The sequence below is a fragment of the Urocampus carinirostris genome, chromosome 4 (assembly GCF_059441175.1).
Source record: "Urocampus carinirostris isolate Australia breed hairy pipefish chromosome 4, RoL_Ucar_1.0, whole genome shotgun sequence".
Taxonomy (NCBI): Eukaryota; Metazoa; Chordata; class Actinopteri; order Syngnathiformes; family Syngnathidae; genus Urocampus; species Urocampus carinirostris.
In genome coordinates this window covers 23,741,103-23,765,666 of record NC_142352.1, presented here as the reverse complement: position 1 = coordinate 23,765,666, position 24,564 = coordinate 23,741,103, and the positions used below count along the sequence as shown (strand labels likewise).

Here is a 24,564-nt window from a genome sequence, read left to right as displayed (position 1 = left end):
TTGACAGGTATGTTAGTGTAACGCGCAACATATTAGTGATGGGAATTGCAGCGCTTTTCAGAGACTTTTCAGCTCAGCTCCCATACGGCTCTTCAGGTTTTTTTGTTGCATCAACCACAACACTACCTATAATAATGTAATTTTATGCAGGAAACATAAATATTGTACTACTGTATTATACTAATGCTTTGGAGACATTAATCCTGTATTATTAAAAAGATTCATAATTAGGATCATTTTCCTGCTTCGACCCATTTTTTAAAATTCCTTCTCTTTGTGTACTCCTATATTATACTGATGTTTTGGAGCCATTAATATAATTCGAATGAGTGCAAATTACGACCTTTTTTCTTTTTTTTTTGTGTCCTCCGTATTGCAATCTCTCCCTTACCCTGTTCTGTGCACAATGAGCTGCTCTTGCCGACCCCACAACCCCTCCCTCTTCTGCTCAGCGAACAAATTAACGAAAAAAACACACATATTAACCAATAAATCAATTAACCAAAAGAGCAAGAAGACAAAGCTAAGGCTTACTGTTTCGAATCTCTGGTTAATCGCAATAAAAGTAGCTGGTTTGCTTAGTAATTAATGGCAACAGTGAGACACTAACATAGCTAGTTAGCATTAGCTAACTTTTTGAGTGTCTTTGACGTGACTCATACCTACTTAATAAAAAAATGTTCTGAAATACATCAAATGTAACTTGTAAAAAATGTTTGCAGAAAATCCTAGAATAGTTGAGGCTGCCAGTGTTATGCAGAAAAACATTGCCATCTTCTGTCTTCATCAAAAGGGATACATTTCTGAATCTGGTTAGGAACCTTGCCCGCCACGCAGCAATAAATCACCATTGAAAAAAATTGTGGTTATATTCTTCTATCGTCATTATTGATATTTGTTTCAACTTAAATGCTCATTTAAGTGCTCACAGCTAGGGTCCTTCTGCCGTCCGTCATGGCTCTTTTTCTGCAGGAGAAGGCCACCCACGAAAAGTGAAAATCTGCGAAGTAGTGTCACTTCTCCATGAAAGCTCCCTTGGGTTAAACGTACCTCATCGCTTGTCTTCAAATTTAGCCAAGTCTCCACACCAATTAAAATACAAAAGTCCCGAATGTAGCGGTTTTGCACGAGTTGTAGCTCCGGATCATTCGTTTAATTTGTAGTGGATATGGCGTTGGTCAGATACAGGTTTGGCCAGGGTATCTTAAAAAAGTTGTTAACCTAGCCCGAAGTAAGCCATACCTGCAGCCTCACTCTTATTTATCTCCAGACGCAGCCTCAGTCGCTTTCCGGACCCAATAACATTCCACCAAGTCATCCGATGGTGATCATCAGTTCTTTGCGCTCATCTGACTTTCCTCAGAGTCCGATTTAATTAATACACTTCTTATTAATGTAACTAGCCGTTAAAGCTACTGGTTGGAGACATTGACATGTGCGCCCGACCACCCTGGCTGTTTGACTGACAGCATACACCAGCCTATCACAGTCATGCCTACTCAATACACAAACAGACAATCTGCCCCGTGTGCCCACAAAGCAATGCACGAAACATTGACATCAATGACAATAAAGACAATTCAATTCAATAAAAAAAATCGTCGGTCAACTATGCTAACTGAAGCCCAAAGTAGCAAGGGGTCTCGTTATTGCAGTAGGTCTCATTTTCTAATTCTTGAGTCGGCTGTCACTTTTCTCCTGACATTTCTTCTTCCCCCAGGAGGAGGGTCGAGGCAAAGGCTTCACAGAGGGTTCCTTCCAGGGACGCCAGTTGTTCCGCTGTGAAGAGGAATGTGGCGTATTTGTGGCCCTGGACAAGCTGGAACTGTGGGAAGACGACGAGGATGACGACGTGGGCGAGCTTGAAGCAGATAACATCAACCTTGTGGATGAGGACCAGGACCACCCTCCCCTCGAGATCAATTCTAGAGTCCTGGTGCAGACCCGGGAAGGACCTGAAAGAGGCACCATCATTTTTTGCGACTTGCTCCCGGGTAACGAGAGCCTGGGTTACTATGTGGGTGTTGACATGGTAAGTATTTTGGGTTATTTTGCCCATTTGACCTATGGCTAAGCCTTGCCCCCTTTACTCACTCGGACAAATTGTCAACACTCCGTGAAGAGCGCTATGGCAAGTGTTACAGTAAGAAAAATTTCGCTGGAGGCCATTTGGACCCAGGAAGATCAGATTTTGTTTCGAAGTCACCAAAAGGGCATTAACCATGTATTGGAGGGGTATATTAATGATTTTATTGTTGAGAAGGTCGATAAAAAGCTTCAGATCAAAGCGAAATTGTATGCAGCAGGTTACAATGTATACATGATGAACCTTATCTCGTTGTCATCACCATCCTAAACAACAAGATAGAGGATCAGCATTATTCATGCACTACAGGGTAAGAAATGTGATTTAACTTCAACTAATTACCCTTAGTTGATTTGAGTTGTAAAATAACCTTTGTTATTGCCACAAGACTTACTGCTACATACAGAACTTTATCCAAAGCAGACACTTAAAAAAATACTCTCTTGCTCAGCCTCTCAGGATACCTTGTATCAGATTTGCATGTACCCCATGTACACCATTTAAAATGTGTACAATTTTTAATGAAGGAAAAACACAAAAAAACAAAGGAAAACTTACTATTTTTAATGCTTCTATTGGACCTTGCATTCAACAAGCGCTAGCTGGGAGAAACAAAACAGAAAAGTCCTTGGCAGAATAACACACACGGCGAAAAATACAGATAGTCCTACCTCCAAGCGGAAATGAGCAGTATGCAATTCCTGTTCACTACATTCTCTGTCTGTTTCTGAGCTGGGCTCACATTTTGTCTTATTGGAATTTAGCATTTTGAATGTGTTGTGATCCTTCAATGTCACAGATCTACAACAAACAAGCCAGATGGGTCAACTTTGAGACTTAATTTCTCGGGGCCCTCAGTGCGTGGAATATTTTGAAACATATTTGCATGATTATGAGGAAGAACATTAGATGTTCTGTGCCTAATTGAAAAAAATCTTTTTAATGGTAAAAAGATGGCAGTCAACTGATAATAGCTCGTGTCACGAGTAGTGGTACCTTTGAATAGTGTCTGGTATTGACTATACAGGACTGTCTCAGAAAATTAGAATATTGTGATAAAGTTCTTTATTTTCTGTAATGCGATTAAAAAAACAAAAATGTCATACATTCTGGATTCATTACACATCAACTGAACTATTTCAAGCCTTTTATTATTTGAATATTGCTGATTTTGGCTTACAGCTGAAAAAAACTCAAAAATCCTATCTCAAAATATTAGAATACTTCCTCAGACCAAGTAAAAAATTAATTTTATAACAGCAAAACTAAATCAAACATTTGAAAATGTCCATTGATGCACTCAGTACTTGGTTGGGAATCCTTTTGCACGGATTACTGCATCAATCCGGCGTGGCATGGAGACAATCAGCCTATGGCATTGCTGAGGTGTTATTGATGCCCAGGATGCTTCGATAGCGGCCTTCAGCTCATTTGCATTTGTAGGTCTGGTGTCTTTCATCTTCTTAACTATACCCCACAAATTCTCGATGGGGTTCAGGTCAGGGGAATTAGCAGGCCAATCAAGGACAGTGATGCCATGGTCAGTGCACCAGTTACTGGTGGTTTTGGCACTGTGGGCAGGTGCCAGATCATGCTGGAAAATGAAATCCTCATCTCCATAGAGCTTTTCAGCAGATGGAAGCATGTAGTGCTCTAAAATCTCTTGGTACACAGTTGCATTTACTCTGGACTTGATGAAACATAGTGGACCAACACCAGCAGCTGACATGGCTCCCCAAACCATTGCTGACTGTGGGAACTTCACACTGGATTTCAAGCAACTTGGATTTTGCTCCTCTCCAGCCTTTCTCCAGACTCTGGCGCCTTGACTTCCAAATGAAATGCAAAACTTGCTTTCGTCTGAAAAGAGGACTTTGGACCACTCTGCAACTATCCAGTGCTTCTTCTCCATAGCCCAAGTCAGACGCTTCTTCCGTTGTCTTGAGTTCAGAAGTGGCTTGACCATGGGAATACGGCTATTGTAGCCCATTTCCCGGACCCGTCTGTGAACTGTGGCTTTTGATACATGGACTCCAGCTTCAGCTCACTGTCTTTGAAGCTCCCCCAAATTCTGGAAGCGGCTCTTCTTCACAATTTTGTTAAGGCTGCGGTCATCTCTCTTGGTTGTGCAGCGTTTCCGGCCACATTTTTCCCTTCCAACAGACTTTTTGTGGATATGCTTTGAAACTGCACTCTGTGAACAGCCTGCTCTTTGAGAAATTTCTTTTTGTGTCTTACCCTCCCGATGGAGGGTATCAATGATGGTCCTCTGGACAGCAGTCAGATCAGCAGTCTTCCCCATACTTGTGATTTAGTTTACTGAACCAAGCTGAGTGTTTTTAAGGCTCAGGAAACCCTCGCAAGGTGTTTCGAGTTAATTAGATGATTCAGGTGATTAGTTGAATAGCCTACTTGTGTACTTTTTCATGATATTCTAATATTTTGAGATAGGATTTTTGAGTTTTCTTAAGCTGTAAGCCAAATTCAGCAATATTAAAATAATAAAAGGCTTGAAATAGTTCAGTTGATGTGTAATGAATCCAGAATGTATGACATTTTTGTTTTTTTAATTGCATTACAGAAAATAAAGAACTTTATCACAATATTCTAATTTTCTGAGACAGTCCTGTATATCAATACCTGTACTGTTAGTTGATCAAAATAATCTCACAATAACTTGCGGTAAATTTCTTGTTGAAATCCGACCAAACTGGTATTCTTTTATGTTAATGGAGATTTTTACTTCATTCATTTTTATATTTGACTGTATTGGTTCCAAATTCTAATAAAACTTGCATCTTTTGTCATCATTGGCTATGTGGTAGTTCCTAAATAATGACAAAGGTATTTAGACTTGGTAGTTACTCTCAGTGATCACTCCTGGTTACTGGTATGAGTCTGAAAAAGAGAGGTATAGAACATCTTTTGTAAATGTATTCATATCTTCCTGTATTGCGGTTCATTTGCGTGTTTAGGGAATATGCTGTTGTTGCCCACGATCAACGTTGCCGGTAACCATGACGACGGTTGTCAGGTCGGATGTACTGTTGTGGTCATTGGGAAATTGTAACGGCGTCATTTGACTGCTGGGTGTCGTCGGCGGCAAACCCACTCTGAGAATCACGTTCTGTGACCACACCGAGAGTAGGAGGCATTCATGCTCAATGGAGGGGAAGTCTCCGAGTGGTATGACCTGGTAGTGTGGCAGGGGGCAAGCAAGCAGCTAATTGGGAAATCGCTACTCTTACCAAGCCTCGCTGTCTCGCTTTCAAGCTGCCGGATAGCAAACTGCAAGGAAGGGAAGAATAGCTTGGTTGTACTAGCAGGAGGGATTACAGCTCTAAGGAGGATCTGAATCAGAGGGGGCTGCTTATGTAGGGATGATGAATAACTGGGTTATCGCAATGCAAGGGTGGTGGATCTAGCGCTAAGACCTGGAGGGTTTGCACATTTCTCATGGCTCCAACAACTCTTCCAGGACAATCCGATCGGCGAGTGGGACGGAATGTTTGACGGGAAGCTACTGTGTAACTTTGCCAGTTCGGAGCACACTCGACTCGTCCCCTTCTGTGACGTAATGCTAGGTGAGACACCTCCCTTTTTGACAAATTTCTCATTTGGTTATCAAAGTCTTGATGTCCCCAATGCATAGAACACCTTTTTCTGATTCTTTGCTTTTTAGGCGGCGTCAGAAGACATACTCGAGATATTTGTTTTACCACGTTGATATATTTATGTGTTTATGTGCCTAAAATAGCGGACATAACTGTTACCACTTTCTTTCAACAAGTAAACAAACAACTTAGCCTTGTGCTATGTTTGAAAAAAGCAAATGCTCAACTTCTCAGTCTTGATACAACCACTTTAAGCTAGTTTGCAAAAAAATACAAAAGCGACAGTCATACACTAAACAAAGAGCTTCCTGTAAGCAGAGAAAGTCTCAAATTTGGTCCTTTTGTATTTCATTCCTGCCCATCATGTTTGACCTCCAGTCAATATAAAGGAACCATATAATTCTTTTTTTAAGCACCAAAAATTGATAGGTAATTGTTATTTAAGGTAGTAAATCGTTTTTCTGCCAGCAATGTTGGATGAAGATTTAATATTTTGAAAAAAAACAAAAAACAAAAAACTACATGACTACTTACATCTCACTCAAGATGATCTATTTCTGTATTTTTTTATTGTGTTGTTGTAGTAGTGAAAAGAGGATGGCCATAATTACAGGTGCACTAATTTATTGGCCAAAGGATTTATCTGCCCCAATATTGTGAATGTTCGGGAATCGGCGATCGCCAGATCCCTTCTAAAATGAACCTCGAACATTCAAGAAAGTTGTTAATGCTGTAAGGGGGTATTTGTTTCTATATCTGTCACATTCACCACACACTCACTGATATCCTTTCAACCAGGGGTTGGGAACCTGTGGCTTGCGAGCCGTATATAGCTCTCTTTTCATGAGTACATGTGGCTCAGAAAGTATAACTTGCGCATTTGTTTACTGTATTGCGATATGCGAAGCCGATTGTAGCCTTGACAACACTGTTTCAACATAGGGTTCAGTCCATTATATATAGAGCCTAGTCTCAACTACACTTTACGATGAAGGTGTCACACCAACAGAACTTGTTTTGGCTGTAAATCGCTAGATAATCCTTTTACATGGAATCTCATTAAACAATTCATGTTCACTGTCGAGACACTTTATTATGTAAACCCACAGAAAAAACTAAACACCCATAAACGCCTGCAAAGCACCCAGAGCTATTTGATTCTGTAAGTGTTTAGAATGTGCGAAGCTATACAGACAACGTGCACACTCCTTCTCCCCCTTGCCAAGTGGCATCTGTGCTAGAGCTAAATACGTCGGTATCCTCCTTTACAGTATTTTTTTTACATCTTTACAAAATAACTTTGCTCGCACCTTGTTCTGAAACCACTCGACAAAAATGACAGAACGAGCCTCAATCCTCTTAAGTAACTGAAGGGAAACAAATTTCAAGTGGTTTCCTATATTCATATTGATATGGGACACTGGTATTATCATTATTTCATAGATTTTATCAAATTATCAAGCTCAACACAGTGAAATAAAATGTTCTGAAGAATTATAAAAATTTTGCTTTTATGGCTCTTTGGGTCAAAATGATTCCTGAACTGCTATAGACCTATACAAATGATCAAGTCTAATTTGTTGACAAGCTGATCAACTCACTAAATATATTTACATTTTTATTGGGATTAGGTACGCCATATGCTCAATTTATATATGGTACATTTTAAATGGCTGGTAGATGATGCAAACATGACCTGAACCGCCACACATGCCTCGAGTGCTGAACCTCTATTTTGGTCTTTGCAGAATATTCCATGCAGGACCAAAGGCTGCAAAAGCACACTTTTGCTTCCAGAGGCAACAACAACACCAACGACAAGTTGTCCTCTGGCCAAAGCAAACCCAAGAGCAAAGGTACTTCAAAACTGTTTTAATTTTCTTTTAAATGGTTGCCTAAGATGATCCCTGGTTGTAACCAACAGTTTTATTTTAAAACAAGGGTTAAAAGGTAAGGTACAATTTCAATGGATTATGTTCCTTTTCAGTGGAAACTTTATTTTAAATTCCTCTTATCATAACAAAGATTCATTACCAACTCAGTCAAAGTCTTGTTAGAAATACTGGAAAGATGGCCAAGTTATCAACATTAGGGTCCCTTATTTATTTGGCAGTAGATACAAGTAAATGTTTGGAAATAAATTACTAAAAATAAGTTAGTTATTGGCAGATATTGCTTCCAAAAAACCCTAATACAAAAATTGACATTTAAAATCCTGAGGTCTGACACAAATGTTCTAAACCAAATTGATATTAAAAGGGAATATTACAGGTTCATTTTAGAATCATAGATAATATAATTATTCATTTTCAAACCGGAGTAGTTATAATTTACCCTCAAAAAGTGAACTTCAAAACAATTGAAAGAACGATTGGGAATTACCTAACAAACTGAAATACATTTTCTTCTTTGAATTTACTGAAATGTTTTTTTGTTCCTTTCTAGGTAATATTAAAATCATGACTATACTCGTCAAATGTCTTAACTAACTTATCATTTTTTGCGTCTTTATATGACTAACAGTCATGAGATTGCTCTAATGAGCCACTAAGGCAATTGTTACAGTGCGTGTACACTTGTGCAACACTTACAAACAGATGCCGCACACATTCATTATTTTATGTATCTGTGTTGTGGTGTACTTATGTTATTTTCAGGATTAGCTCATCAGTGTGGCAGTAGGACCAAGTCAGAGTTTTACTATACTTTAAATGGCAGCTCTGTTGACCCCCCACCCCCAGTGCAGCCCAAATCCAAAAGCACATGGTACATTGACGAAGGTAACACGTGGCCACTTGTTGAACGTCCGTCTCGCTGGCAAGCTCCTGTTTCTGAACAAGCATCTTCGCTGCTTAATCTCGAATGGTCCTTTTGATATTTCTCGATGAAATCTTCTGGTCATTAGAACCCTAGTAGTTCTTATCATAGAATATTTACATGGCTTAACTGCTAAATTCCCTTTATTTGTAATCATTTATTTTGGAATGCTAATTAAATGTATCTTCATCTGCCATTGACATGATTGAAACACGGGACTGTGAAATGATTCCTCGGAACTTCCCTAAAATTCAAAAAGAATGGATACGCTCACTTTATTTTGCAAGAATAAACGATTTATTTGAAGTCACAAAGCTTACACATGCTTAGTCGGTCTCGGTAGCTTGCCTTAAAGACATTCCCAGCAGTCTCATCCCTTTTGCCATTGTCCGCCTCACATTCTACTTGCATGGTGCAATCGATGTTGATTAAAAGGCTTTTATTAATGCTCAGTGCTGCAAATTGGTCCAGAACTACACGAGAAACTATTTGATAGCTGGAGCGTTTGTAAAAGTCTGATGTTACAATTTTTGTGAGGCCATTTTACAGAATTTTGGGATCCATATTCACCCATATTATCCCTATTAAAGACCCAACTCTTTTTTATGGTGAACTATGTGATGTTTTCATTTCATACAGTAAATGTTGTGTTTTTTGTTTTTCTTCAATTCCCAACCAACATTAGAATTCAGACCTCTAATGTGAATGTCAGCAGTGACTCATAACCAGGTGGTGACCTCCTTGAGGCAATGACTTGTATTATGATTCACTGTTCAGTGATTTATCTGGGATGTTTACATTAGCATAAGTTTGCCACACATGCAGAAAAGTGCTCCTTTTTTAATGCCAAGTTAGTTTCTTGTTTGAGCCTAAGATTAATTCTTATTTTGATCTAACCAACAAATATCCAACTGCTTATAGTCTTAAAGGTTGGAGGGGTGCTGGAGCCCATCCCAGTTGACTTTTAGGAATTGGGCAGTGGACACCCTTGACTGGTTGCCAGCTGATCAAAAGGAACACAGACAACCATAATCATGCAATCCCACCTAAGGATGACTTGGACTTGCTTTTTTACCTAAAGCTACAAAGAATACAAATGTACCAAAAGAGAACGACAATTATTTTGACAAATTGAGTCACCTAGCTAAATATGCATGTGATTGTAATATGGGGGAAAGCTGGGCTGACAAGAGAAAAGCCACACCAAATATGGGCAAACGTTGAAACCCAACCCAAGCAAACTGTGAGTTGAGATCTAGATCACAAACCTGGTGGACGCACTCATCATTAGAGGTAAGATCAACACTAAAAAAATCCAACCACCCGACCCAGCCCGCGGGAATAGCCCGAACCTGACCCTTCCTGCTATATAATCCCAAACCTGACCGATTAGCTCTTCGGCCGAAGTACAGCTTTGGGTTAACTTTGGGCTCGGCCCCTCAAATCAGATGTGTTACTCAGGTAAAATTACTGTTACTTCAGAATAATAATACTCAAGTAGAAGTAAAAAGTAGACATCCAAGTAGTTACTAGAGTAAAATTAAGTGTGCTGAACAGCGTGCAGATCCTCCACGAAGAGAGAAAAAAAAAAACGGTGAGAGAAAAGCTTCGTCCAACTTAATGATTGACATTTTAAGCCCAAACGCGACCTGAAGTTTGGGCCCGAGATCGTACCTCTACTCATCATAATGCCATTCAAACTAGCTGCTGTGGTGCATGAAATTCACAGGTTACTCTCCAGGTGGTGTTAAAGTGTATCATAATGGCAATTCATTTTACATAAAAAATGTATCATCTTTGTGTCCCATTATTTATTTTTCTGTTCTTGAGTTGGGTTAGAATGATGTTTTATAAGCTCGTTGAACATTGTTTGCATCTTGTATGTCTTCAGTTGGAGAAGACCCTGCAAAGTCGCTCACGGAGACCCCACCTGACTTCAACCCGTCCCCCTCACCCATAAGGGCGCCGCCGGCCACTTCGCTGGCTAGTGACAACAAGTTCCATTCACTGCCCTTTAGCCTGAACCGCAAGAGCGGGCCACTGGACAACATAAGCCACGGACCGCTCTCATTGTCCGTCCAGTCTGTCATGGGTGAGCAGCCGGACACTTCGTTGCCCACCACTCCTTCTTCCCCGCGGCCTGCAACGCCTACCAGAGGGATCCCGGGTCTCGAGGTGGACTCTCTTGTGGAAGTGAAAGAGAACCCACCACTATGTGGCGTCATCCGATGGGTTGGCCTGCCTCCAGGCCTGTTGGAGCCGCTGGCCGGACTGGAGCTGGTAAGCGCACACTAGAAAACCTTCTGATCAAACTATAGGTGGGCATGGGATTGTTACTCTACAAGCACACTAAACAGTGGTTCTTAACTTTTTATGCACAAATGCAACCTGTATCTGATCTGTTAAAATCTTTCTGAACTGCACAAATCAGTTTTTTTTTTTTTTTTTTTTTTTCAAACCAGACCCACGCCACTTTCATATGTGGTCCTAAATCTGATACATATCTGATCTATTGGAATTCGACTGCCATGTGACTGGTCAAGACATATTCGTGCGAACTACACTGCGAATTCACACCCACACGTTTCTCTGGGCAGATGTTTCCCCACAAAACACCATTGTCAAAATCCTGGCTCTTTTCCTTAAATGAAAAAAGCTGTACATGTGCTGCCTCAGGTAGCACAATAACTTCAAAATTGCTCGATGCCCTCCGCGGTTCTCATCCACGGGTACTTCTCCAAACACTGGATGCATTGCATATGACGTCTCGTATCCTCTTCTGCACATACAGGATGCGTGTGGAGTTCACATTTTTTTCCACAGATCTTTACACAAATGCGCTTTAGGATTTAAGTCTGGACTTTGGCTTCGCCATTCAAACACCTTAATATTGTTCGTTTTAAACCATTCTGTTGTAGATTTGGATTTATGTTTAGTGTCTTGTTGAAGGTAAACCTCCACCCCATTGTCAGGTCTCTTGTAGACTCAATCCGATTTTTTGCCAGAACTGTATTTGGCTCCATCTGTCTTCCCTGCCACTACCATGTTTGACAGTGTGGATGGTGTTTTCAGGGTAATGCACAGTGTTACTCTTACATTAAACGTCACGCTTTGCAAAATGTTAGACTTTCTTTTGGCCACTCTCCCACAAAGGGCATATTTATGCTGATTACAACTAGAAGTTGTCTTAAGCAAAGATTGTCCAACCTCTGCTGTGAATGCCTGCAAGTCATATAATGCATATTCATTTTTGATGCTTCTCTGATAAGTTTAGCGAGGTTTTCAATGATTCTATGCTCTCTCCGTTCTTATATTATAGCTCACACAGTGCTCTGGGAGACGTGTACATGTTGCAAAATTGTCTTGTATCCCATTCCTGCTTTGAACTTTTCCACAACTTTATCCCGGACCTGCTTGGTGTGTTCTTTGGTCTTCATAATGCTGTCTCTTCTCCAGTGGGCTTAGACAACTGAACCCATTACAGAGCTGGCACACATAAACAGAGATTTAATGTCACACTATATGTCACTGTTTGTCATTAAAGTCAAAATCTGATCATTCAGATGTAATTAAGGAACTTTTGGAATCAGTTGTCTGAGAGTATGAGGGGGCCAAAACGTTTTTGCAACACTTACCTTTCAGGTTTTTTTTCGTTGAAAAAATATTATAAAATGAGGAAATAATTTGGTTCCACTTCACAGTTGTGTCTCACATGTTGATTCCTGTTTTCAATTGTTTAGTTATAGCTTTTGAAGCCTGAAATGTGGCAATATGACAAAAGGTTCTTGTGTGTTTGGTGGCAGAGGTGTGGGGATAACTTTTTTGCCGCGCTTTGGCAAGTACCCCTAGCCCAAAATATTTTAGAGAGGGGGTTAATGAAAATGCTAATAATAATGATATTTTTGATCAAATTTGTTAAACTATTAGTCTTCGTTTGGTGATAATCTTTCACAATTTGGTTATACAAAAAGATATGCCCCAACGTTGTCCCTGATATATTTCTGAAAAAAGTGCAGTACAGTCCAGAGTGAAAGTTTTTTTAAATCCTTTCAGGAAGAGGAGTGCCCGGGTTGTACTGACGGCACATTTAAAGGTACACGCTACTTCAACTGCCCACCTAAGAAAGCCCTCTTCGTGAAGCTCAAGTGTTGTCGACCCGACTCCCGTTTCCCGTCTCTGCACCACTCCTCCAACCCTATAGAGCGCTGCAACTCTATTGGTGAGTGAGCCCTTTTATTGTCTGTACCACCAGGAGCCTTTTGGAGGTTAGAATCTGAAATCGTTTTCAAAACATTTATGCCTGTCTCTACAAAAACAGGCAACAGAGACAGGAAAAGATGTTCATCCATACTCACATTGACAGCCATGGACAATTTAAGACATTGTTTAGCCAAAGTTGTTAACGATCAGGTAAATTCTGCTTAGGCAGCACAATGATGATATTGATGCTAGGTAAGAAATAGTGTGATATCAGTTTAATTCTATTGTATCTATGGAAAATAAAATGGTTTATCTGAGCTGCATCATTCTTATAGGATATTTGAGATTTGGGTATTACGAAGTGCAATACAGAAGCAACCCTTTAGTTTGATGGTTGGCACGCAGTTTGTTGGTTTTGAATGCTGCATTATTTCTCATTTGTAAAACATAGTAGTCCTTGCATATTTGAGTGTCAGAGAAATGACAGAAAAAAATGTTAGTGAAACTCCTTGCAATTGTGTCCTTTCACTCAGCTTTCGGAGGCTATTTAAGCGAGGTAGTTCATGAAAACACCCCGCCTCGCAGCGAGACGGATGGCCTGGACGTCATGGTAGGAAAGAAGAAAGGAATCCAGGGACACTACAACTCGTGCTACTTGGATTCAACCCTCTTCTGGTCAGTTTTCATTTGAAACCCGTCCTTTTGACCTTGGGCTTTTTGTCTTATTGATAGGAGATGGAGCACTTTCTTGTTCAACTCTTCTGCCGTAAGGCACAGCCTGATGCTAAAGGGCTTTCGAACAAAACCAAATTCATTTATTTAATTGTAAAATGAAAAATCTGGGGAATACATAATGAACATTGTTGGATTTTCTTTTGTTTTTCAGCCTATTTTCCTTCAGCTCTGTACTGGACACAGTTCTACTGAGGCCACGTTCAAAGACGGACGTGGAGTATTACAGAGAGACCCAAGAACTGTTACGCACTGAGATAGTCAACCCCCTGCGCATGTGAGTGTGGCAAGCAAGTATTAACCACACTTAATTTTACTCAAGTAATTACTTGGATGTCTACTTTTTACTTCTACTTGAGTATTATTATTCTGAAGTAACAGTACTTTTACTTGAGTAACACATTCAAAAACAGGCAACAGTCCTAAGGTCAGAGCTCATTCACAGTGCTTGTGATTATTCAGACACGGCTACGTGTGCGCCACCAAAGTGATGAAACTCAGGAGGATCCTAGAGAAAGTAGAAGCTGCATCAGGCTTTACTTCAGAAGAAAAAGGTATTGTCATATCATATCTTAAAACCTTTATCCTGACACCTCTGCCATAGTCAGTTATATTCCTTGCCACAGATCCAGAGGAATTTCTTAACATACTGTTTCATCACATACTTCGAGTGGACCCTTTGCTCAAACTAAGGTAAGGCTTGCTGCGTTTTAGCTCCACCTAGTGGCCTAAACGTTGTCTTTTTAATTTAACCAACTTGTCAGGCGGCATTCAAAATTTTCACTGCAAAATGATGTAGATTTTGAAAAATGTTTCATCATTTGGTCACACCCTATTAAAAAAAACAAAGCAACAGAATGCTGTTTTGGTTAAATTAATAGTGAGAGTGAGAGTTTAGGTTGGTTTCTTATATTTCCCCTAGGGTTTTTTCCCCTAAGCACATGCAGACTTGAATATAAAATTGATTTAGACTACTAGTTCGTTACTTGTTTGACTTCAGGACCAACATTCCACCCTAAAGATAAGCTGAGACTAAAAAAAGTCCACTTATCAAATTAAAGGATTGTCAGGTTAAAGTAGGATAGAAGAATATATTCACCTGCTTTAAAATTGCTACATACTGAGAGAAATTCTGAATATGAATAAAGCATGCACCTAAACATAGATAAATATTTAATTAATTTTGTAGCTTATACAGATAAATAAACTGATAAAAGGCTGAACATATAAATTTTTTTAAATCATGTCATGTTTATTTGTATAGCTCTTAATCACAAAGAATCTCAAAGGGCTGCAGAGACCACAGATTATTGCAAACCACAGACTATTATGGCACCATTTACTGTACCTTCCAGCAGCGCTTCTATGGTAGACACTTGTAAACAGTGTTTATATTTCACAATCATTTCCTTATTCGACGCGATCCTTGTTGTTACAATTTACCACATTTCCCCCCATTCCTAATTTTCTTGGGACCCATTTTTATAGGGCATAAAAAGAAATAAAACAAACAAAATATATATAAAATAAGATGTGGTGCCTCTCAAACACAATTGGGATAACGCCGATTGACTGACCAGGAAATGGAGACCGAGCAGGGCATTTTTGCCATCTACCTTTAAGGAGTGTATTGACCCTCTGTTTTCTTTTTCTCAGTCTTATTTTGCTAAGGTAAAGGCCCGCAACCCACTGAAACGACTTAGATTTGGTATTGGACTTGACTTTATTGCCATTGATATCAATGTTGTGAAACACTGTTTGCATCGAGGCCTTGTTTGGACAATGTAGCCAACCAATGTAAATGTTGTTTGCTTAGTAATGTTGAGTTTTTCTACATGTTTACCTGGAAGGCAAATTATCAAACTTGGTTAATCAGATGCATCACCTAACAATATCTCAGAAAGAGTGCGTTTAAAACAATTTTTTGATGAATTCTGAAAACATTTAGGTCTACAGATAAAAAGCTTAGTCTTTTCAATTGTGCAGGTCAGCGGGACAAAAGGTGCAGGATTGTTACTTCTACCAAATCTTTATGGACAAAAAAGACAAGGTCGGCGTTCCCACCATCCAGCAGCTCCTGGAGTGGTCTTTCATCAACAGCGACCTTAAGTTTGCTGAGGTGAGTCTTCCTTATGTTTGGCTGAAATGGCTCAATCTAATGCAACCGGTTTCCGCTTGTATAACCATTTTTGGTTGTGGGGGAAGAACCAGCAGGAGAAAAAGTGCATCAATCATTGCAACACTTCCCACCAACAACTGTATACTGTGTGATGCATGTTGTGTTGGTCGAGGTGCTTGACTACAGTTGCTCAACTTGGCCATACAAATTGTGCAATTAAAATACTGACTTGTATCAGTTTTTAACAACCACTGCCATTTACTCAAGCCGAAGCCCCAAAATTGAACCCTTTGGAAAATGATAGGTATAATTGTACATTTGAAATTATATGGCACATTTCTGTCTAATTGCTTTCTTTTTGGCATGTGGGTTTTTCTGAATACTTTGGTTTCCTCTCACATTACATTGCGCATGCTAGCTTTAATTGAATGCTGTAAATCATAGGTGTCTAAGTCCCTTCCTGGGATTCCATTTTTCTGGGCGCGATCGATTTTGCGGCCACACACTTGACATCAAAGTTGTTCTTTTAAACACTCATTGTTTATTTTAGCGACTGATAGCTTTTGGCAAAATCCTAACCTTACTTGACCATAACTCATTTGCTGTTAGCCCAGATAAGATTAAAGTTTTACGTTTGCAGTCAAGGCTCATTTATCGCGAGGGTTACGTTCTTAAAATAACCCTCGATAAGCAAAATCCGTCAACTAGAAAGTTATTTTTTCAAATCGTACAAGTACAATGAAATACATTTCTTGTGTGTAACAATTCATAAACATAAAATGTTTTAAAGAAACTTGAAAGTGCATGAGAATTTACACTAGGGCTGCCCGATTAACCATAATTTAATGCATATAATGATGTGACATATTGCGATTGTGAATGTGCAAGACACTGTTTTTTTTTTAAGATTTATAGTTCCATGTTTGTGAGTAATGGAATGCCAACCAGAATTGTCACAGTTCGGGTTTTGATGGCTGTGGCCGATCAGAGCCAAGTTTAAACAACAACAAAGGCCAATAAAGGCGAGGCAGAGTTTGCAAACAGTGTTCCCGACTGTGATGGGCTAGTGTATGCTGTCAGTCAATAAGTGAGCGTTTTGCATTAATGGCCACCAAAACAAACAGTGACGCAGCGCGACGGCGAGTAGCCTTAGCCGCTCGTTACATTGAAAATGAATTCAGTAATTAAATCAGACTCTAAGAAAAGACAAAAGAGCTCAAAGAAATGGTAATCACCAGTGCGTGCTGCATGGATTGTTAACACGTCGGGGAATCAACTGGGAGAGAGAGGTGGTATTGTCCTATGAAGCTTCATCGCCCCCTATAGATTAGGCTCATAGGTCTGGCCTACAGGTAGGCTATAAACTCCTGGGGAGGCTGTATTTCACCAACACCAGATCCATTACCCATGAAACGAATGACCTGGGGCTACAACTCGTGGGATACCACGTGCCTCTTGTATTTAAATCATTGAAGACACCTAGCTAAAGTCGCGGTTAACCGATGCTAGGGTGTAGCTAGCCAGCTGCTCTGTAAATCGCTTTCTTACTCTGAAAGGAAGTCCTCCAATTTAGTTATACTTTAGTATAATGATAAAAAAATAACATTTATTCAACTGCAATTCTGTTTTCATTTGTTCATCTATAGTTATTTTGTTACAGTCATACATTCTCAGTAGATAATGACGTCATCCCAAGGTAAGTTTTCATGTCACTATGAATAAGTTCTCACAAAACAGAAAACTATCACAGAAATTCATTTTTCTTTGGAATTTAAAATCGCATCAAAATTGCAATATTGTTACGAATAAAAATCACAATTAGGTTTTTTCTTTCGAAAACCGTGCAGCCCTAATTTACAGGTATGTAACATACACTTGGCAAGCTGTCTTACGTATTTGAACATATAAGGGCAAAGTTATTGATGCAAAGGTAGAGAAATGAAATGATCTGCATTTATATAGCGCTTTTCAAGTCAATGACTTCCCAAAGCGCTTTACAATGTGCTCCAAATTTCCCAATAGCAGCCTTGTATTGCAGCCATGTAAGACGCTAACCCATATTGGGGGTATTAGGGGTTCAGTGTCTTACCCAAGGACACTTCGACATGTAACACGGACGAGCCGGGATTCGAACTGGGATCCCTTGATCCCAAGACGAGCGCTCTACCTCCTGAGCTACTGCCTCCCCCAGGTAGAGAAGTCAAGATACTTTTTAGCCAATCAGAATGCGGAACTCATGATGGACGAATCGATGCAGTTCAGTATACAGGATAGAAGCGAAAACATAAAAAGGGAATTGCCTTATAGTGAGGCTTCACCGTATAATTAATTACATTAAAATCAATCTTTGACCTCCATAGGCATCAATGTTTTAAAAGAATTGCTGCCTATAGTCGTTAATGGCACCTAAATTGAAATCAATCTTTGACGTAGTCGTCAATACCACGGAATAAGTAAAGTGGAATTTGCTGTCACTGGATTCTATTTTTCTCTCTCTCTTTTTTTTTTTTTTAAGTTTAGAGCGAATGACCAATGAAGAGGTGTCACACAACTTGATAAATCAACATTGCGGTGTTATTTGTGATTTTTTTCTTTTTAGTTGTTTTTTTATTTCCCTTCTGAAACAAACGGTCATGAAGGCTGTGGTTCCACATGGTTAGCGGAAATGTTTTTCAAATGAGAAATCCTTCTAAGGTTGTCCCTTGGTTTCCCACAAATGGATCTTGCTATTACTGTGTGGTCTTAGATGAACCGCAATCCTACATGTCATATCGTAGATGTGAAGCAGCCTCCCTTAGTGATCAGATACCTGCTTTAAACGAGACATGCAGCCTGCGAGACAGATCGGTCAAGCGTGTTTTAATCGTAACCACCCCTGTGCTCTCACCGCCGTTGCTTTTGTGCGGGCCGATAATAAGCTCAAGCTCTCCCGTTTTTTTCCTGCCCCTCAGGCTCCCTCCTGCCTTATCATCCAGATGCCGCGCTTTGGCAAGGACTTCAAAATGTTCAACAAGATTTTCCCCTCGCTGGAGTTAAACATCACAGATCTCCTGGAAGACAGTGAGTCTGAGCCGACTGCCTTTGAATGCGAGCGGGTGCACGTTACTTACGATCAATGCCCGTCCCGCCGTCTGTCTATTTTGTAATGAAACTCCACTGAGTTGTCACTGTGGCCCAAGAGATACAAAGTCTAGACACACGTACGCCAAAGCTTTTTCTTCTTCTTTTCCCATCCAGCTCCTAGGGAGTGTCGCATCTGCGCAGGCCTGGCCCTCTTTGAATGCAGGGACTGCTATGACGACAGCGACATCACAGCGGGCAAAATCAAACAGTTTTGCGAAAAGTGCAATGTGCAGGTAAACAACAAACTTTGCAATGCTCTTGAATTTGAAGTCTCTTTCAGACGTGTTCGCGAGTGCTGTAGCTCTGGCTTTTGAAGTCCTTAAAAATGCTTGCATTTTAATGTTCTCTTTTTAAGGCTCAAAAAGTGCTTGAATTTTAGGTCTATTGTTTGTAAATGCTTGAAATTGTTGCCATGTTTCTCATCCAGTCTGCTTAAAAATGATGCCAACACTGCTAAAGGAGTGAACTAGCAATAACCAGAGCGCGCAGTAGCAGGAGGTGGGGTGAGGGTGGTTTCTCTTTAATTCAAATCAGCATGACAAATGAGGCAAGCATATATCCATCCATATCTCATGTTTGAGTTTGTTTATGTTTGTGATGTCTGCGGTAAGTCGGTTCAGATGTAAAGATGCATTAACTTATCGGTTAAAATAAACATTTTGTTAACACATTCAATGCAGAACATGAAAATGTTTTTTCCCCAATGTTTCTGAATAAATGTGTTGTGCTTAGAAAATATCCCTTGTCATCTGTGACTACAGAATAGAGTAGTCTTTTTTTTGTTATTGCTTCAATATAATTATAATAGGGTAGCGTACAAATGTAGACTAATAGATAAAGCATGGTACTGAAAAACAAATGTAAATATTTGGTGTTGACATTTTTTTGATCCGGCCAACATGAAAAGAGAAAACCTTGATCACCCGCCGCTCCAGAGCCAAACTGAGTTCGACTTACTTGTGATAAAAGAATGTATATTAAAATTGAGTGGCCATGTGGTGGCGCCAAATACAAAGAAATGAGAGTGAAGTAAATTCAACCCTCCATTTGATAAGCCTACAGATCTTTTCTACTTAAACAGTGTTTTTTTGTTATGCTGTACTTGTTTCTGTACAATAAAAACGGTTAAATTATTTTTTTCCTGGGTTTAGATATTAAATGCAAATCTTCTATATTATTCGTTTAAAAAAAAACAAAGCCTTGTGTGTCACACTTACTATTTAACAATTGTCTTATGAACAATTTTTATTCTGAAATCTTTGTCATATATTTTACCAATAAGGCATTAAAGGGAGGCATTTCTAGCATAAAGATTTGAGTGACGTCAATAAACACTTGTGATGCTTGGATCATTAAAATTGTTGATTTATAAAAATACTGTAAATAAAGGTAATATTATAAGTAATTATTAAGCAACTTTTACCCACTCTTTAAATATGATGAACACGGCCGTCTATTTCACTTTCTCAGATCTTTGTCTTTTGTAAAACAGTTTCAGTAGGTTTCAGTGTTGACTCTATTTTCTCACCTCGTGCAGGTTCACCTTCACCCGCGCCGAAAAAGTCACCGGCACGGCAAGCTGTGTGTCCCCAAGGAGTTGCAAGATGGTGGCGGTCGCCAAGGCTCCTTCCCACGCCAGACGATGGAGCTTTTTGCTGTTCTGTGTATCGAGACCAGTCACTATGTGGCCTTCGTCAAGTACGGAAGCGCCGCCTCCGCCTGGCTCTTTTTCGACAGCATGGCAGACCGAGACGGTAAGCTGCCGCTAGGTTTTTGAATGTTCTGTGGAAGAGTTTTTTTGTTGCCAATATGACAGTAAGTGGTGTAACATTGCTTTATTAGGATACAAGAAATAGAAAAATATGCAAATAGTTTTGACTCAGACAACTACAACACACTTTCGGTTTGATGTATGATTCGTACATTGATTAGTTTGATTATTAGTTCCACTAATCCAGCACATAGCAAATCTCAGCTCCCTCTCAATTATATAATGCCAGCAAAGCTAGCTGGTCTACTCAAGTAGGGATGCGGGATGATTGTTTGCAATATTAGGCACAGACGTAGACGATTCATAAAAAATGAAAATTTTACCATGAAATACAGAAACGACCCTGCGAACACATTTTCTTATGCTTCAGCGCTTCTGCAGAGAATGTGATTTAACCCTATCTGTGCTGCTAGTTGAACGAGACTTGGATCAATTTATATATTTTTTGTTTTTACTGTGATTTTTTTTTTGAATGATCACTTAAAGTTGGTGGGTACCAAACAATGATCGCTCGGTATTGGTGATGACGTGTCACCACCTTGCCTGCCAAATCTACACGTTTGTTCGGCACGTTAAAAAAAAAAAAACTGAAAAAAACTCAATCGGCTTATCAGCGTGATTGGTGTGTAATGTCTTTAAGTGGCCCCTTATTTTTTTGGGCTCCATGCCCTCCGCTACCTTTATTTTGAAACACCAGTCTTTCCCTCGTCCCTTGTCACGTTTCGTCATATTTCCTCGTTTTTTCCTTCCTGGAAAATAATTTTGTTTCTCAGCCTGTTTTCTCATCCCTGTCAAATTTGTTCGATTTTTCAAAGTGTAACTTGAGGGTCTGCTACACTTCACACTCTGTGCTATGCTCATTGGGAACAATTTGTTCCCCATCGAGTGCACACTTTGCCAATAAAAGATCCTCTGTCCCAAATAATATGGAGGTGCAATTGGACTTTATTTTATAACGGTTAAAAAAAAAAAAGGTTTCTCAGTTTGGACATCCCACTATTTGAGAAACACTGCACTAAACTATTAGTATTTGCTCAAATTAGATTGTTGTCAAATTAAATTAATAATAATAAAGTAACTGGATTGGCTCACAAAAAAGGTTTTCATTTTTATTTTCCTTATCTAAGAAATCCCCGGCACCAAAAATAACATACACGATGCATTAAAAATACAATACACGTGATTATTTTTGGTATAACTTATTGGTGTCATAATTTTGAAGGATTTTTACCAAAAACATATAAAATATACTAACTCATGACCGATGAATGTAGTTTTTCACATTATTATGATTGATTTTAAAATTCAAATATATTTCTTCTTCTTTGATCAAATAATTGTAATCCCCCAAAATATATTTATTAAAAAATAGTTTTCCCAATTGCTGCTGCTATTATGACATTTATTTCATCTCCTAACCATGCTTATGTTGATTCAACCCTAATCAGTTAATTAACATTTTATTGTTTTAAGCTTAATAAGTTTGTTATTGTATTTCAAGCTCATTTATCACTTAGTTAAAATAATAAAGTGTCAGGTTTATTGTGTGACCAAATGTCAAAGAACACACACATTGCCATTGTAGAAATGACATGAACTCGATATATGTTGCTTTTGGCTCTGTCCGCATGTATTCCGGCAGGAGGCCAGAACGGCTTCAACATTCCTCAGGTGTCGCCGTGCCCCGAGGTGGAGGCCTACCTAAAGATGACGCCCGAGGAGCTGCACACGTTGGACCCCAAGAGCATCCAAGGACAAGCCCGGCGGCTCCTGTGCGACGCCTACATGTGCATGTACCAGAGCCCCACCATGAGCCTGTACAAGTAGCCCCACCCCTTTACCTCCACACATCAAACCACGCCGTCCTCTTCGTTGTCACGCCTCCCTCAGGGCTGGCGACTTCCCACAAAGACCCACATAGTTTGGAGTGAACGTTCTCCACGCTTGCCGAGATGTTGATGTGGCGGAGGCGTTGCCGGCTTTATTTGCACTGTGCTTTCGTTGAAGTGATGTGTTCTTCATGTCATCCTACGTAGCTTCTCCTTATCTCTCAGTCGAGCTTTTACAAAGCTGAAGAAGGATTTCAAAGATTTGGAGCAGTTTGGGGGGTGGGGAGAAAAACAAATGGGAGGACATTTACAGAGAAGAGGAGTCCCGCTAGTCTTAATTACCGTAAAGGGCGGGGAGCTGTTCACAAGACCTGATCCGAGAGGTGACGTCTCGACCATCTTCTGTATTATCCTCGGTCCCTGTTTGCGTGTTGCAGAAACCAATGTAGCCATTGTTACCTTTTGACTGCACATTTTACTCCCTCCTTTCCAAGTCCCGCTCTTTCTTCCTACACCCTGGGGAAAAAAAACTGCACTTCAGCGCCAAGGTAGAAGTTACAGACGAGAGCTAATTTATTGATGAGGGGTGCAGTCTTGTACGCGTGTGTAATCAGGAACCAAATCCGTGCTGTTTGCAGAGGCGCCCACTTCTAACATGTACAGTATTTGTCCCGCGCGTCTTTATGTTTACAAAGCCTTTTTTGGGAGTCCAGGCCCCTAACTTACTGCCTTTCTCCAAAATGTGTCATGCAGCAGATTAACAACAAACGAGATGTGATTGAATATTGATATTATTTATTTTAATCTAATCATGTTTGTCCCTTTTTAAGGAAATAAAACAGGGTTGATGATGATGATTTCAGGTTTTAACTACTGGCACATACACACATGATTGATACCTTTGACAAGGAAATGTGAAGATCAGGAAAAAAAAACAAATCTGAATGAGAAGATTTTAAAGTGAATGCAGGACGATGCGTGTGGCAAATGTTCTCCTTTTTAGTGTTTTGCACTGTTTCACGGACTTTTACCGAGTCCAGCCACTGATTCACTTCAGGAGACATCGACATTTTTGTCTAGTGTGCATAAATGTGAAGTTTGATGTTGGTCACATCGCTGTAAATGTTTTGTGGAATAAATGCCATTTTGGTTGGGTGCAGCATGTTGTCGTGGCGGACGGTCTGCTCAAGAAAAATTTGCACACAGGTGAGTTTTGCTCTTCTCGTTGTTGGGTTTTCTTAAAGCTGAGTTTTGATATGTATTTTTGTATTGAATGACAGGTTTTGAATCAAGTTACTGATGAGTGACATTTCAGGTGCATTCTTTTAAAGCTGTTGTGGTGAACACTTCAGGTGAGTTACCCCACCCCTGTTAAAAAAAAACACAACATCCTTGAGCTATGTCTATCTATGTATCTACCTTGTTCACATCCCTCAAGAGGGTGACCGACAGCAAGACAAACACATACAATAACAAAGAAATAAAAAAAGGGAAAAAAATAGCAAAAAACACACACAAACATTTTTGGACCATGGCCAACCCAAATGCCCAAAACCGAAACAAGTTGGTCAAGCTTTCGTCCCTCCAGATGACACAAAACGGGACACAAAAAAGCGGCCATGTCACTCGGGTCAAGGTGACACAACACACTCTTGTTTACTGTAGGGCCCGACAGCCTTCACTGGTTTACCCCTGCCGCATCATACAGGTGCCCTGCCCATCCCTTAGAACGCGGGCAAACATCCCACTATCCTTGAGCATTGTACTCATTATAAATAACGACCACTACATTTATTTCATGCAGAGTGCAACAACAAAACCTAAAAAAAAAACAAGTTGATAAGAATCTATCTTCATTTTTCTCATTAAATTCATTCATTTAGGAATGTAAAAAGTCAGGCCTATAAAAGGCAAAAACATTTGATTGTGTCTCTTCGTATGATAGTTCTGGAATTTAAACAATAAATAATAACTACGATCATTTTTTAAATACTACAAGCAAAGCACATTTTACTTGGGGATAAGTTACTTGCTTTATTTTCAGATGGTAAACTGCTATTGTTAGCGGCTGCGTCCGCGATGAGAGCAGCATTAGCGGCACTTTAGGTTCCGGACGATCGTTCGTAAGTTGAATTTGTTAGTAAGTTGCTTCAGTACCAGAAGCATGTTTAAGGTTTATAGAAATATATTTAAAGCTTATATAATTACCTGTATTGTTTTGTCCTAAAAAAATAAACATTTCATAAAGTAATATGCTCTATAAAGATAAATAA

At 39.7% G+C, this 24,564-nt stretch overlaps 1 protein-coding gene across 2 annotated transcripts in view; it reads left to right on the top strand.

Moving 5' to 3' along the window:
- cyld (cylindromatosis (turban tumor syndrome)) overlaps positions 1 to 23,148 on the top strand; it is a 33,940-nt gene extending 10,792 nt beyond the window's left edge. Inside the window, exons 3-17 of one of the 2 annotated variants that reach the window (XM_088333919.1) lie at positions 1,721 to 2,032; positions 5,565 to 5,670; positions 7,449 to 7,556; positions 8,358 to 8,480; positions 10,409 to 10,797; positions 12,571 to 12,736; positions 13,251 to 13,392; positions 13,604 to 13,726; positions 13,912 to 14,003; positions 14,076 to 14,142; positions 15,436 to 15,568; positions 18,520 to 18,628; positions 18,806 to 18,924; positions 20,229 to 20,445; positions 22,105 to 23,148. In XM_088333919.1, coding sequence (XP_088190045.1) covers positions 1,721 to 2,032; positions 5,565 to 5,670; positions 7,449 to 7,556; positions 8,358 to 8,480; positions 10,409 to 10,797; positions 12,571 to 12,736; positions 13,251 to 13,392; positions 13,604 to 13,726; positions 13,912 to 14,003; positions 14,076 to 14,142; positions 15,436 to 15,568; positions 18,520 to 18,628; positions 18,806 to 18,924; positions 20,229 to 20,445; positions 22,105 to 22,289 — 2,391 coding nt within the window. In that variant the 3' untranslated portion in view covers positions 22,290 to 23,148. The remainder of the gene's footprint in view (positions 1 to 1,720; positions 2,033 to 5,564; positions 5,671 to 7,448; positions 7,557 to 8,357; positions 8,481 to 10,408; positions 10,798 to 12,570; positions 12,737 to 13,250; positions 13,393 to 13,603; positions 13,727 to 13,911; positions 14,004 to 14,075; positions 14,143 to 15,435; positions 15,569 to 18,519; positions 18,629 to 18,805; positions 18,925 to 20,228; positions 20,446 to 22,104) is intronic. The other variant, XM_088333920.1, reaches the window with a different exon arrangement.
- The last annotated feature ends 1,416 nt before the right edge of the window (positions 23,149 to 24,564 follow it).